The sequence below is a fragment of the Bubalus kerabau genome, chromosome 6 (assembly GCF_029407905.1).
Source record: "Bubalus kerabau isolate K-KA32 ecotype Philippines breed swamp buffalo chromosome 6, PCC_UOA_SB_1v2, whole genome shotgun sequence".
Classification (NCBI taxonomy): domain Eukaryota; kingdom Metazoa; phylum Chordata; class Mammalia; order Artiodactyla; family Bovidae; genus Bubalus; species Bubalus kerabau.
This window is the reverse complement of record NC_073629.1, coordinates 17,896,109-17,910,979: the sequence shown is the minus strand read 5'-3', so window position 1 is coordinate 17,910,979 and position 14,871 is coordinate 17,896,109. Positions and strand designations below refer to the sequence as shown.

The window sequence follows — 14,871 nt, the reverse complement described above, 5'->3', positions numbered from 1 at the left end:
CTGAATTTGCACAACCTACAAGTACTATGAGGCAGGATGACGGATGGCACTGCAGGCTTTGCACTTGGAAATACGCCTGGTATGTTATAAGCTCTCAGTATAAATCACATATTATCCTAAGATGGGTGCTATTATTTTCACACTTTATTGTTGAGGGAATTGGAACTTAAAAAGTTTAAACCAGTTACTAAGTGTCATTTCTGCTCCCCAGATGTCTCAGCAGTAAAGAATTCGCCTGCAGGGCAGAAGACTCAGGAGATACAGGTTCAATCCCTGGGTTGGAAAGATCCCCAGGAGGAGGGCATGGCTACCCACTCCGGTATTCCTGCCTGGAGAATCCCATGGACAGAGGAGCCTGGCAGGCTGCAGTCCACAGGGTTGCAATGGAAGTGACTGAGTACACACACATAAGAGTCATTTATTAAGTACGAAAGCAGGACTTGAACCCAAGGCTCTGGATCCAAGGTCCTCGTTCTTAACCTGGGGGCTTTGATGTCCCCTCATCTCCCCTTCCAGCCACTTTCCTTCTGAGATCCAGCCCCTCAACAAGTCTGTTCTCTCTCTGATGACCTAGAGGGATGGGTTTGGGGTGGAGGTGGGAGGGAGGCTTAAGAGAGGGGACATATGTATACTTATAGCTAACTCACATTGTTGTACAACAGAAATAACACAACGTTGCAAGGCAGTTATCCTCCAATTAAAAATTTTAAAAAATTTTTTAAAAGAAACCTGTTTTGTGTTTCATCTCAGGAGCGCCTTGCTGCTAGCTAGCTGCCAACCAAACTCTAACCCAAACATAAGCAGATACCTATTAGTAAATGTAACCCTTTAAAGAAGGGGGTTAAAGACTAAAAAGATGATGGACAAATGTCCAGTTGACAATTTAATGAGTGATAGACTTTTATTTAGTGGTAATTTCTTAAGCAAGAAATAGGAGAGAGGAGAAAGGAGAGAGTGGAAGATGACAACAGCTGGTAGAAATCATTACATCTTCTTTCATCATGGTCACAGATGACTGACTCCTCCATATCCACTTGCTAGCTCTGATCCAGAGCTGAACAGCAGGTGGAGCTGGGATTCTTGAGGTGGGTGTAAGAGCTGCCTTTCAATAGCTTTGAAGAGATAGAGCTCTTGAACAAGCTGATGGAGGTAAGAAAATGAAGATTGGGCTACACCAAGACAATGCATCTAACACCAATTATCCCAGGGACGGGGGCTCAATTCTGGCCCACCCTGGACTTTCATTTAGGTTCATTTGGGTTTTATGACATTCTTTATCCACTGTGAATACCAAATAAACCCTGCACTGGGACTCCCTATCCTCCCCAGTATCTTTACTCCTCTCTCCCCCAGTCCTCTCTTCCTGGACCAGCTCACTCTCATCCACTCAGTAAACATATATTGGGCTGAAGTGAACTCAAGCTCTCAGGTCTGCCCAGCAACGCAAGAGTCAGAGCCATCTTTCCAATAACCACTCAAGATGCTCTACTGCAAACACAAAACTCTTAGATTCAAACTCATTTTCTTCCAACACAAACCTCTTATGTTTCCTCACTGCCCATTAACAATAGAATTTCCCCGGTGGCTCAGTGGTAAAGTGTCTGCAATGCGGGAGACCCAGGTTTGATCCCTGAGTTGGGAAGGCCCCCTGAAGAAGGGTATGGCAGCCCACTCCAGCTTTCATGCCATGGAGAATCCCATCGACAGAGGAGGCTGGTGGGCTACAGTCCATGGAATCACAAAGAGTCAAACATGACTGAGCATGCACTGCACACATTAACAATGGGAGCACCGGGGAGTCCTCTTTCTTAATTTTCTTCTTAACTTTCCACTAACAAATCCCATAAATTTGCCTCTCTGATGCTGTTTGTCTCATTGGCACCCTCTTTCTTCCACACCACCACTGCCTTCCTTCAGAGTTGGAAATTTTTCTGATTTCTTTGAAACAACCTAGTTCAACTTTCACTCCACCACTGCATTCCCCAATGTACCCTACATTGCTGTCAGAAATATCTTTCAACACCTTAGGCATGATCATATCACAATTTTAGCCAAAAATCACTCATGATTCATCAGTGAATGATGATGTCCACTCATCAGTAAATGCCAAGATGAATTTCCTGGACCAGGGTTCAAGGTATCATGTGTGTCTGAGCCCTAGTTGCCTTTCTTATTAATCCTATTACTACCCTAGACACACCCCTATTGCAACCACAAAGACTCCCTGGCCAGGTCTTTGAAAAACCAAGGAAAGAATTTCTTAGAGGCAACCTTGTCTACTCTAGCATTGGAACAGGGCTTAACCCAACAGGTCAGAACTGGTCAGGGGCATCAGACTCAATTTCTTTAGAATAGGCAGGATTTACCTTAGATTTCAAGGGATGGCCACTCCTTGATTAAAAAAAAAAAAATCATAGAATCCAGAAAACTGTGAATTTCAGGGAGAGATACTGAGAAAAAGTGCTAAGGTAATCCTTGAATTTGAACCAGGGAGTATGGAGCTTTAAAAATAGATTTCAGAATCTCATGCTAAAAACACAGGGAGGACAGGAGAGTCAAAACAGCTGTGCTAGGTCCTGGGAAGCTCTCCTAGAAAGATAAACAACAGCCAAGTTCAAAGGAGTTAAGATTTGGGAGGCTAGGGGAGGAAAGAGAGACCAGGTGCCAACAGAGCTTTTCTGCCACCAGCAACAATAAGGTTCCCTGTCCTTAGAGTTCAGTACCCTTCACCATAGCCTGATTTCACCAGCATGAATTTTGAGGGTTGGGGAGAGGACGAGAGAGCAAAGGAGGTATTGATCATAGACTATTCTCATGTTCAAAGACTTGAGTGAGCTGGGAGCTCTGGAGTCATACAACAATCGCTACTTGATGATGTAGCAATGAGGTCACAAGTGGCTGTCTCCTTCTCTCCTCTTCTGGCTTCCTCAGAGCTGGGCAGAGGAACCAGAGGGGAAAATACATCTTCCTGGGCACAGCCATAATATCCACCTCACTCGACTACTTGTCAGCTTCAGTAACAACACAAAGGGGTGAGTTGCATGTCAACAACTGGAAATGCCCCCATCTTTTACCTCTCCTTTCTGGGGAATGACCCACCACAGCCCAGGCACTGAACAAGGTTGAAATGACGGCTGTGTTTGGGTGAAAGTTTCCTCTCATTCTCAGTAGCAAGAGCTAGCTACAATTCATTTGCAAGAGTGATTCTTAACCATTTTGGAGTTCAATGTAATTATCTGTCTCTTCAGAAAGTCATACTGACTTTAAAACAAAAGTAGATTTAAACATTTATTTTTATACTGTTAAAGGAAATCCAAGATGTGCCAAGTTTATCCAACTTGCAAGTATTGTTAGAGACTTAAGAGCTCTGTCCATATCCAGAAGTCAAACAGTCTATAGAGGAAGACTTAGCTCAGGGCAAAATTTAACAGAGGGGGAAAAGGAATTCCTCCTGAAAATCACGTTTTGTGGCTCTGACATTCATATTTTCAGAGAAACTAGAACTTCCCCGTTTATCTCCTCTTAACTTCTTCCCTCATCCTAATCAACTAGGAGAGGAGTTTCCAGAGTGGTCCATGGGAGCCCACTCATGGTGGGGATTCAACTCTTTCCATCCTCATTGCTCAAATTAAAAAAAAAAAAAGTCAATTCTTAAGGTTTTGAGGGCTTAGACAGGACATAGAATTGAAATAAGTGTCCTGGGTCACTAAGCCCACTAATATATCCTCCCATTCAATTTCCAGAGGGATGGGGAGGTGTTCTTACAAGAGCTCTTTAACACGATTGTCATGTCATGGATGCCTTTAGAAATGTGGACTTCCAAACTTATGGACTCCTTGGAATAATGTTTTTAAATGAATGAAACAAAATACATGGGGTTATGGCAGATACTGATTACACTGGTAAATATATGGTTAAGTATGGTTCTTATGTTGAGTTTGGGCAGGGTCCCAGGACCCTAGGTTAAGAACTCCTGCTCTAGGAGCTATGGAACGGAGACAAGGATAAATGCAGAGAAAGCAAAGTAAGGGCGACGAGATCAAGAAATGTTGTCACTAATGCACTGCAAGGACAAGAAGACAACCCCTAGATAGGAATTTGGTCTAGAGCCTGAACGTGTCCCAGGAAAGGCTTTCTTAAGAATAAGGCTGGGCACAGGGCAGGACGCGTGAGGAGCAGGAGGCCCCCCTCCAGCCCTGCAATATGGTCTCCCACAAACAACCTGTCATGTATCTCTTTACAGGGCTCAGAGAATCAAGAAGGAATGTCGAGTGATGATAAAAATAAACCTGGTGAGCCCAAGAATGAGCCCAAGCAATGTGATCCCGAGTGTGAACAAAAGTGCGAAACGAAATGCCAGCCCAGCTGTTTAAAGAGGCTGCTGCAGCGGTGCTCTGAAAAGTGCCAGCCACCAAAGTGCCCACCTCCAAAGTGCACCCCGTGTCCCCCATGTCCCCCATCGTGCCCCCCACCCCCAAAGTGCCCACCACCCTGCCCACCACCCTGCCCACCACCCTGCCCTCCTAAGCCATGTGTCAAGTCCTGTCCTCCTAAATGCCCACCTCCCTGCCCACCCCCAGAGTGAGGCACCAAGGGCACCACCCAGCCCACTAATTCCACCATCTCATCATGTTCACCACCAAGGGGCTGAGAGCTGAAGCCATGAGCTGACAAGTAAACATGTTCCTCTGCTGTGCAAGACTTCCTTCTCCTGGTTTCTTGGCAGTTGGGGGTTTGTTTGTTGTCTTCCAGCTTTATACCAGTAAGAAGCAATCCCCTGGGGGAGTGAGGCTAGGACCCAGGCCCTCCACACTCAACAACCTTGGAAGATGGCCATGCATCTGACCCCACCTGCTGCATGGAGGGATGCGGCATCTTCTGAGGGGTGCACCCGGGGAACATGCCCCTGTTAGAGCACCACCTGAGAAAGCTATAAACATGGCTATCGAAGTGGCATCCCCGGGGCACACACTGAGCACAAGGCGGGAAGCGGGCATGAGGGGGGAAAGGGAGTGGACACTGGGGAAAGATCCAGCAAAGTCAAGGAAAGAAGTCTGCCATGGCTTTTAGTCCCACTGCATGATGCTGGGCCGGGACATTCTGAAAACAGGCTGCATGTGTTTAAACTCTAGCTCTGCTTCCCTCCGGCTTCCCTGCTGGCTCAGACGGTAAAGAATTTGCCTGCAATACAGGAGACCTGGGTTCAATTCCTGGGTCAGGAAGATCCCCTGGAGAAGGGCATGGCAGCCCACTCCAGTATTCTTGCCTGGAGAATCCCCATGGACAGAGGAGACTGGTAGGCTACAGTCCATAGGGTTGCAAAGAGTCAGACATGACTGAGGTGACTTAGCACACACACAGCTACAAGGAGTGCACATCCAAAGTGGCTCAGTTCACCAAAGGGAAGTTATCATTTGTATTGCTGGGAAGGATATTAGGATGAGGAGGGGGCATGTAAAATTAAAGAGAGAACTGTAGGAACCAGGACTTCAGGACCCGGGAATGTGGACTCACCGCCACCATTTCAATTTCCCTCATCTCCACCAGTCTCCACTCCTCTTCAGGATGGGTCTCCTCACCCCTTAGAGGCTCCTGAATGTGCCCTGGTCCTTGACCAGGAGGACCCAGCTTGTTGATGGATATGCTATGAGGCACTCCTGTTGTTTCCAGAAAAGAAATCTGATTGCTTCTTTCCAAAAACAACGTCCCAGCTCACAACATCTGAGCAGAAGTAGGTTTAGGATTCTCTACTATCACATAGGTAATGAAAGAGGCCAAATCTGAGGTACTTCCTGTAGAATCATGGCCCATAAACATCTTTCTATCCCTTTGAGTCTGGAAAATGGTTCAGGACAGCAAAGGGTACAGTAAGTACAAATAGTTCAAAATGTGCCCAAGAAAAGACATCTGGGGCCCCCACTAGGCCAAGGTCATATAATCAGCTGGTTGCAGAAGCACTTTTAGGGCACAAGAGCCAGACAAGGCCTTTAGGGTACAATCCCCTCATTTCTTCAGATGTCAAAATGACTAATTGTCTTCTCTGACATGCAGAGCCTTGAGGGTCTCAGGGTCTCCTAGCAAGAATGGGAGCTTGGCACCCACACTGTAGGGTCCTGCAGAGAGGTTCCTCCTGGACGCAGGAACCTCTGAAAGTCTGATGTAGGGAATCGGGGGGGTGGGGCACATTCAACTGTTGGTAACAGGTGGGGAACTCTTCCACCCACTAGAAATCCAAAAGAAAAGAGGGAGGAGAGAGAAGGAAAATAGAACAATAAGGTATCATTCTTATTCACATATTTAATGGCCACTTTTTGATGCTAGAATAATTTTTGTTTAAAAATTTAAGTTAATCTTTTCCCTCTCACCAAAACAAATCTCTGGAAGATAAACACATCAAAAAGACAAAACATAAAAGCACCAGAAGAAAACTATTCAAATAATCTGGGTATGTGATGGGTCTTTGCAGGCATAACCCCAAGGCAGAAACCATATTTATGTATCTAAACTTATATAAATACATAAATATGAAATTATACATAGAATTTATAATGATCATTTTTAAATAATAAACCCCAGAACCCCAATGCTAAACACTGTGCCACTATTGGAGAAAGTGTAAATAGACAAAATTCTTTTAGAAAATAATTTAAAGAATATGATATGTATCAAAAGCATAAAGTGATTCAACTCTTGGACCCAATTGTTCCTTGTCTTGGAATTCATGCAAAGAAAAATAATTCCAAATTGAAAAAAAAGTCTATATAAAGCAAATTATCACAGTGTGACTTAGAGACAATTCAATCTAACAGAGATTTGGATAAATAGATTTGGACTTATTATTTAATGAAACATTAACATATGCAGAGTACATCATGAGAAACGCTGGGCTGGAAGAAACACAAGCTGGAATCAAGATTGCCAGGAGAAATAGCAATAACCTCAGATATGCAGATGACACCACCCTTATGGCAGAAAGTGAAGAGGAACTAAAGAGCCTCTTGATAAAGTGAAAGAGGAGAGTGAAAAAGTTGGCTTAAAGCTCAACATTCAGAAAACAAAGATCATGGCATCTGGTCCCATCGCTTCATGGGAAATAGATGGGGAAACAGTGGAAACAGTGTCAGGCTTTATTTTGGGGAGCTCCAAAATCACTGCAGAGGGTGACTGCAGCCATGAAATTAAAAGATGCTTACTCCTTGGAATAAAAGTTATGACCAACCTAGATAGCATATTGAAAAGCAGAGACAATTGTCCATCTAGTCAAGGCTATGGTTTTTCCAGTGGTCATGTATGGATGTGAGAGTTGGACTGTGAAGAAAGCTGAGCACCAAAGTATTGATGCTTTTGAACTGTGGTGTTGGAGAAGACTCTTGAGAGCCCCTTGGACTGCAAGGAGATCCAACCAGTCCATTCTAAAGGAGATCAGCCCTGGCTGTTCTTTGGAAGGAATGATGCTAAAGCTGAAGCTCCAGTACTTTGGCCACTTCATGCAAAGAGTTGACTTATTGGCAAAGACTCTGATGCTGGGAGGGATTGGAGGCAGGAGGAAAAGGAGATGACAGAGGATGAGATGGCTGGATGGCATCACCGACTCGACGGACGTGAGTTTAAGTGAACTCCGGGAGATGGTGATAGACAGGGAGGCCTGGCGTGCTTCGATTCATGGGGTCGCAAAGAGTCGGACACAACTGAGCGACTGAACTGAACTGATATAAACATTAATGGAATGTATGGCATAAACAGTTATGTTTAATCCAAAATTTCTATAATAATGATAATAATAGAAGGAAATTTGTCAGCATTCTAGTCACTTTAGGACAATGGAGTTATGGGTAACTGGTGAAGTAGTTTTATTTTCTGCCTTTTTATTAATAGGCTTCTATTTCTTTTGTAATAGGAAAAAGTGATATAATCATGAATGCCTCAGAGACCCTCAAGCTCCTCTCATTTGCTCAAATGAACAAAAAAAGAAAAGGAAAAGAAGGAAGAATGTCTTTCTCCACCTCTCCTCTCCTGAGCACGCCTCTGCTCTGGTGCCTGCCTCCAAGGCATAGGATCATAGTCCCACAGCCAAGCGGCTCCATGGCAGTGTGGGTCAGGGACTGGGGCTCTCCTGGGGGTCCTGAGGATATGGCACAGACTGGATGGAGGCCAGCTCTGAGAACATGAAACCATCCATCCGCCAATTTAGTTCTCTTTTCTACTATGTAAATGAAACAAAAGATAGACATCTCTTAATGGCTACTTTCCCAGCGGGGCAGGGGAAAAAAAACCTGGATCAAAGGCAATTCAGCTGGAAGATGGCTGGAACATGATGAGTGTGCCATCTCCCTGCAGAATGCCATAATTACTCCCAGCTCCAGCAGCAGTCACCTGCTCCAAAGGTAGAGGGTTGTGTAAATAAGCAACACCTGAAGAGTGGCACCCTGAGAATCTGTGCAGTGCCAGGCTGATGGCTCTCAGATAATGGGAGTGGGCAGGACCAAGCCTTCTCCTTTCCTGGGAAAGCCATTCTGAGGGTCCTTCAGAAGGGCAGAAAGAGGATACTCTACCCTAGACTCCCTTGCATCACGGTTTCTCTAGAACCAGGGCGTGTACCGTCAGTCTTGGAAAAGCACTTCTAAGTCTTCCCATGAGGCCAGCTGGGGGCAACAGGCAAGGTGAGCCAGTACTATGAAAAGCTGTGCACGGAATACAAGGATGTCTTGCTTTGAAGCTGAAAGGAACCTTAGCGATCATGTTCACTAATCCCCCACCTCTACACACATGGACCTGGGGAGATGGCAGGAAGTAACCAGTTACCAAACCTGTGCTATTTTCCCATTCTGCTTCCATGTGACCAGATATTCCAGCCAGGTTCACATACAGGCTCACCCTGGGAGGCTTTATTGATGACGACAAGTCATAACTGCTTCTATGTCACAGCTGTTAATGGTCAGCAAACAGATCAGTAAATACAGAGAGTCAAATGCCAAATATTAATACATAGGGATTCTAAGATACAAACTGATCATAAAATGCATACTGGGGTATTTTTAGTTGCACCTGTCTTCCAGGTACAGGAAACCTCAAATATCTCACCTGGAGAGCTCCATACTCTCTCCCAGGCTAGGAGGAAGTGATGCTCAGCCTGAAAGCTATTCCCCAGCTGGGACCCGGGAGATCACGAATCACAGTAGGCGTCAGAAGCGGACTTTGTCATCACTGGATATGAGAGTTGGATGCGGCATTTAACAGGCCCTCAGTGTCCAGGTGAGGAAACAAAATTCCAGAGAGGAAAACAATGTACCCGAAGTCACAGTGGCCTGGTTGTTGGAAGAGTACAGGATTTCTGACTCTATTTTATGCCAAGATAATCCAGAACCCAGACTCAGAGGGAAAAGGACTGAAGACCAACATCAAGCCCAAACAACTTGGGAACACTATTTCCCCCATTTTCTGCTAGTGGTCTTTAACCCAGGGGTCATGAACCCTCTGAAAGTGAAGGTTTGTATATATAGATACATCTTCATGCATGAGTGAGTGCTCAGTCGTTCAGTCATGTCTGACTCTTTGTGACCCATGGACTGTACCCCACCAGTCCATGGGATTCTCTGTCCATAGAATTCTCCAGGCAAGAATACTGGCGTGGGTTGCCGTTTCCTTTTCCAGGGGATCTTCCTGACCCAGGGATGGACCCTGAGTCTCCCATGTCTCCTGCACTGGCAGGAGGATTCTTTACCATTGAGCCACCTGGGAATGGCTTCATCACTCCCAAACTGTTAAGAACTACTGACTGGTCTGTGTCTTTGTCACCTCCTTAAAGTTATAAAGAATCCCCAATACAGTAGTTTCCTAAATGTTTTTACATGGACAGGTCCCTAGCCCAGACACGAGCTCACTATATAACCTCGAACAAGGCCACACATAATTTTGCACCTCAGTTTCCTCATCTTAAAAAAATGCAGCCAAAAAAAAAAAAAAAAAAAAAATGCAGCCAATAAATGATTCCTTGTCTCCTGTTTAAAGCACATGCTTGGCTAAAACAAGCAGGTGGAATCCAGTGGCCCCTCATATCCCCTCTGGGCCCATGGCCTGTGATCCAGAGCCCCTCCCATGACCTCTGAGTCAGACTCCCTGTGTGGTGACACAGGAGGGAAGGAAGTGAGAAGAGAGGTGGACTCGGCTCCAGGAATCCACAAGCTCCTTAAGCTCTCCAGAAGCACGTGCTCCCCAGGAAACGGGACGAGATACATTCAGCTTTATCAGAGCCACTGTCTTATGATAGGCTGATGGGATCAGCTGAGTGATTCAGAGGAGTCTGGGAACTTTTACGATATGAACAAAGGAGGTAGTTATTTGATGGGAAAGGGGAAAAAGCAATGTCCTGCACACACCTGACTCTCTTCTGCTGACCCTGTTTAATTACACCCTTGCTCCCAATAATGACAGTTACAGAAATCTAAAATCTTCAATCTCAGGTGGCATTGAATCAGACTGTCCCCAGTCTCGCTGGAGGGCTAGGGATGATTAGAGAAACTACTTAGTCACCATATCTTAAGATGTGGGCTGGGACACCTTTGGGGAGATTGTCTGATCCAAATACTGGGCCACTAAGGCTGATTTTTGAGGGTTCAGACTCCAAATACTCCATCTCTGTACCAAGGAAAAGACAGGTCACCTAAGGTCGCCCAGCCACCGGGCTAGATCACTGCCACTTGCACAAGATAGAACACTGGGCCTTCCTGTGGGTGGATTGTAACCCAGTCGAGGAGGAAGAGCCCGCAACACACATGCACAATTCAAAGTCATGTAGCTATGCGGCTAACCACTCATGATCACATGTATGGTATCACCGAATGTCAGAATTGGAATGGACTCGACTGATTTCTAATCTAACTTTCTATTTTAAATATGATGAACATGAAGCCAGAAAGGGCCAGGGACTTGCCTGAAGTCACACATCTTGCTGGGGACAGAGCCAGGTCTCTGGAGTCTCTGTGCAGAAGTCCGTCTACTGCACCTCAATGCATAGAAAAGTACAAGTCAAAGACCAGGTGCTGGGGGGACTCGGAAAGGAAATAGGACAAGGAGGACTGGGGCGAGTCAAGAAGGCTTCATGGAGGAGGTGAGTCCTGGACAGATTCAGATTGCTCTACAATTCTGTAAGTAGCTTGATGGCCCTAAGTGTTGGTACCTATGTTTTCTAATTTATTTGTTACAAGAAATCTGTGAAACAGTATTATCCCTTTTCAACAAAAGGAAACTGAGGCTCTAAGAAGCTAAATAGCTTATCCAATATTACACACACTGTATGTCATTGACCCTAAGTCAATGGGATCCCGAGTCCATTCTTTCTCCATGCATTATTGAAAGCAAGTCTTTGTCTGATACGCTTAAATAAAGGAGTATTAAACTGGGAATTTAGTTCTTCACTTGAGACTTCCCTCCCCAGAGTCTCCAAGAGCCTCAGACACTGGGAAGGCATGCTAATTTTCTGTTACTGCTATAATAAGTCAACACAACTTTAGTGGCTTAAAACATCAGAAATTTATTATCATCCAGTTCTGGAAGTCATAAGTCTGACATAGGTCTCTCTGGGCTAAAATCAAAATGCCAGCAGCTCTACATGTCTTTCTAGAAGCTCTAGGGGAGAATCTCAGATCTAGAGGCTGTCCACATTCCTGGGCCAGGGTCTCCTTCAGCATCTACACAACCTGCAGAGGCCAAATCTTTCTCACATCACATCACTCTGACACTGACTCTTCTGCCTGCTTGCACTGAAGTACCCTTGTGATTGCACTGGACCCACTTCAATGTGATCGGCTCAGAGTCGGTCCTTTTCAAGGAGTTGAAATCTGCGCTCCTCCTAAGTGCCTTCACCCTCCTCCATGAGAAGTTTCTCCATTGTTCTGCACATCTATTTGTCAGCTCAGACAAAGACACAAAAATCATTGTGCGTGAGCAAGGTCTTCTGGGGCATCCTGCTGTAGAAAACTTGGAGATCTCAACCAAGCAGGCCTCCTCCCCTAATCTCTCACCCATCCCTTTCCTGCATCAGCCTCAGCCTCTCCTCTCAAAAGGCTCCTAATGAAGATGCCTTCCTCCAAGCTCCCTAGAAGGTCCCTACCCACCCTCCTTGCCTGGTTAATTCCTACTGTCCAGTAAAACATGGCATAGACATCTCCTCCTCTGGAAGCCTTCTAGAACCTTCCACTCAAGGCTAGTGTAGCGGCCTTCTTCTGGGATGTGGGGGCTTACCTCTGTCCATCTTTCCCATAGGACTGTGAGCTGCTTGAAAGCAAGGCCACAAATGACTGAAAGAAGAATGAATCAATGAATAAACTCAACGACAGAGAATGCCTGGCTTCCTAGGACTCCCAGGGAGTGTCTTTGTCTCTTAGACCAATGGCCCTCAACCTTTTTGGCACCAGGGACCGGGTTCTTGGAAGACAATTTTTCCATGGATGGGGATGGGTTAGGTGGGGGGTGGTTCAGGCAATAATGCGAATAATGGGGGAGGCAGCAGATGAAGCTTCGCTAGCCCGTCACTCACCTCCTGCTGTGTGGCCTGGTTCCTAATGGCCACAGACCACGGACCCCTGTCTTAGACGGTATTCCACAGAAAAGATAAAGGAGATGAAGAGGGAAAGGAGAAATGGAAGGAGGAGATGAAAAATGGAGAGAAGACAAAGGAAGAGGAGAGCCCCCCATTCTACATCCAGTTCCCAGATTCCCCAAATGATCTCTCTCTTCAGATACTCCCATAGGTCTTCCAAATCCTCTCCTGGTCCCCCGCACCCCACGCCCACTGCAGCCTAGAGGATTATGTCCTCACAGGAACATCAGCACCACTCCCCTGGCTGGCCTCTGTCCCCTCCCACTCCAGCATCTGTCCCTCCCCAGGACATTGAGGGGGCCAGGCTGGTGCTACATCAATTCTCCATGTACCAGTCCTAAAGGCCAAAATGTCACCTGGTCTCCCCCAGTTCACCTTTTGAAAACTTTTTCAGGAACAAGCATCCAAAAACTATATAAATCTTTGAAGCTTTTCTGATTTTAGCCTCTTTTAGGAAATGACCTAAACCTATCTCTTCAAGTTTTACAGTCCCTAAAAATTGGTCAACTTTAGCAAACAAGCACAAGTCACCACATTGTGATTGAAGGGCTTCTTGTACAATGAATGTTTTACCATTTTCCAAATCCTTCTCTGCCTCCCTTTGTCTCCCATTCACTTTCTTCCTTCTTTAATTAATGTGTTTACTCCATCAATAATCATTTCTCTTTCACTTACTCAGTTGTACAGCCCCCACCACCTAATAACCTACAACCCAAGACAGAAGTAAGATCTTGTTCACAAACAACTGGAATTCCTAAATAACAATCCATGCTAAGTCACTTCAGTCATGTCCAACCCTTTGCGACCCCATGAACTACAGCGCGGCAGGCTTCCCTGTCCTTCACCATCTCCCAGAGTTTGCTCAAACTTATGTCCATTGAGTCAGTGATGCCATCCAACCATCTCATCCCTTGTTGTCCCCTTCTCCTGCCTTCAATCTTTCCCAGCATCAGGGTCTTTTCCAATGAGTCAGCTTTTTGCATCAGGTGGCCAAAGTATTGGAGCTTCAGCTTCAGCCTGCCAGGTTCCTCTGTCCAAGGGATTCTCCAGGCAAGAATACTGAAGTGGGTTGTCATTTCCTTCTCCAGGGGATCTTCCCAACCCAAGAATTGAACCTGAGTCGCTTATGTCTCCTGAGTTGGCAGATGGGTTCTTTACCACTAGTGCCACCTGGGAAGCCAATAACAATGGTAAATGTCATATAAATAACACAAACAAGATACTGTGAGAGTTCAGAAAGAGACAAAAGTGTTTCTAGTTTAACCAGGAAAGGCTCCTTGGAAGACAGAGGACTAGAGTGGAGCCTTGACAAATGCTTAGGATTTCAAAAGGCCCAGGAAAGGAAGGCACACAAGATGGAAGTGACAACCCAAACAGAGACTTAAAGTAGAGCAAACTAGGTGTGCTTGCTTTGCAACTTTTCCTTTCATCCCTGTAACTTTTATTAACCCGAGTTCTAATAAAAGTTTTTCCAGAAGGCAAGGTGACAGATCCTTGGTCCATCCTGTTTTCTTGGTCACTGTAAAAACTCTGAGTAGCTAACTCCACTCTTAGAAGTGTCATAAATCAAGGTTGAGAAGATGAAGATTATCTGCCTTCTCCCTTTTTTTTTCTTCCCTTCCACCCTATTTTACAACCCAAGAGTGACAAAAGACTCCAATTGCCCTCCAGATCTCCTTTCAAAAAATCACTCTCTGCAGGAGGCCGTAGGTTGTCTGTCTGTTTGGGCCCTATCTTCCTCATGTCCAAAGGAGTGTGACTTTGAAGAAGGATCTAGTAGAAATGACTGAAAGGGTCCATATGTCCCTTGACCCAGACAGACTTCAGACTTTAGGCATGAGTTCTTACATGGCTGAAGATGAGATGAGCAAGGCGGATCTTATCTCACCACATCCTGAACCAGTTTGGGCAGACAAGGGACCCAGTCCTAGTTCTGAGGCTGAGATAACGTTTTATGAACATTCTTTTGCGGCTGCCTCTAATGAGAGAGATCTGATGGGAGCCTCTCCCTGCTGAGGTCTGGTGAGGACCCAGAGGCCAAAAGAGAGGCTGATTAACAGGCATCCCAAGCAATGACTCAAACCATGGGCAATTTCAGACGAAGCTCGTCATGGTGACTCCACAATTAAGATCTCAGCCCACGTGGCCAGTCTTGCAGGAGGCTGGACCAAGCACTGTATAAAAGTCCCTACCAGACTGGGCTCCTCCATCCACATCCTTTGTAGAGGCTTGTAGAAGATCAGGTAAGTGGGACATCTGTGCCCTCTCTCTCC

The 14,871-nt window shown here is 45.6% G+C and overlaps 1 protein-coding gene across 1 annotated transcript; it reads left to right on the top strand.

The window, feature by feature from the left end:
• Window positions 1-4,264: 4,264 nt before the first annotated feature.
• On the top strand, window positions 4,265-4,585 carry LELP1 (late cornified envelope like proline rich 1). Its single transcript, XM_055586832.1, has one exon. The coding sequence runs from the start codon at window positions 4,265-4,267 to the stop codon at window positions 4,583-4,585; it is 321 nt and encodes a 106-aa protein (XP_055442807.1).
• The last annotated feature ends 10,286 nt before the right edge of the window (window positions 4,586-14,871 follow it).

Coding starts and splice junctions, on each gene's coding strand:
- LELP1 (XM_055586832.1), top strand. CDS start 4,265: ATGTCGAGTGATGATAAAAATAAACCTGGTGAGCCCAAGAATGAGCCC.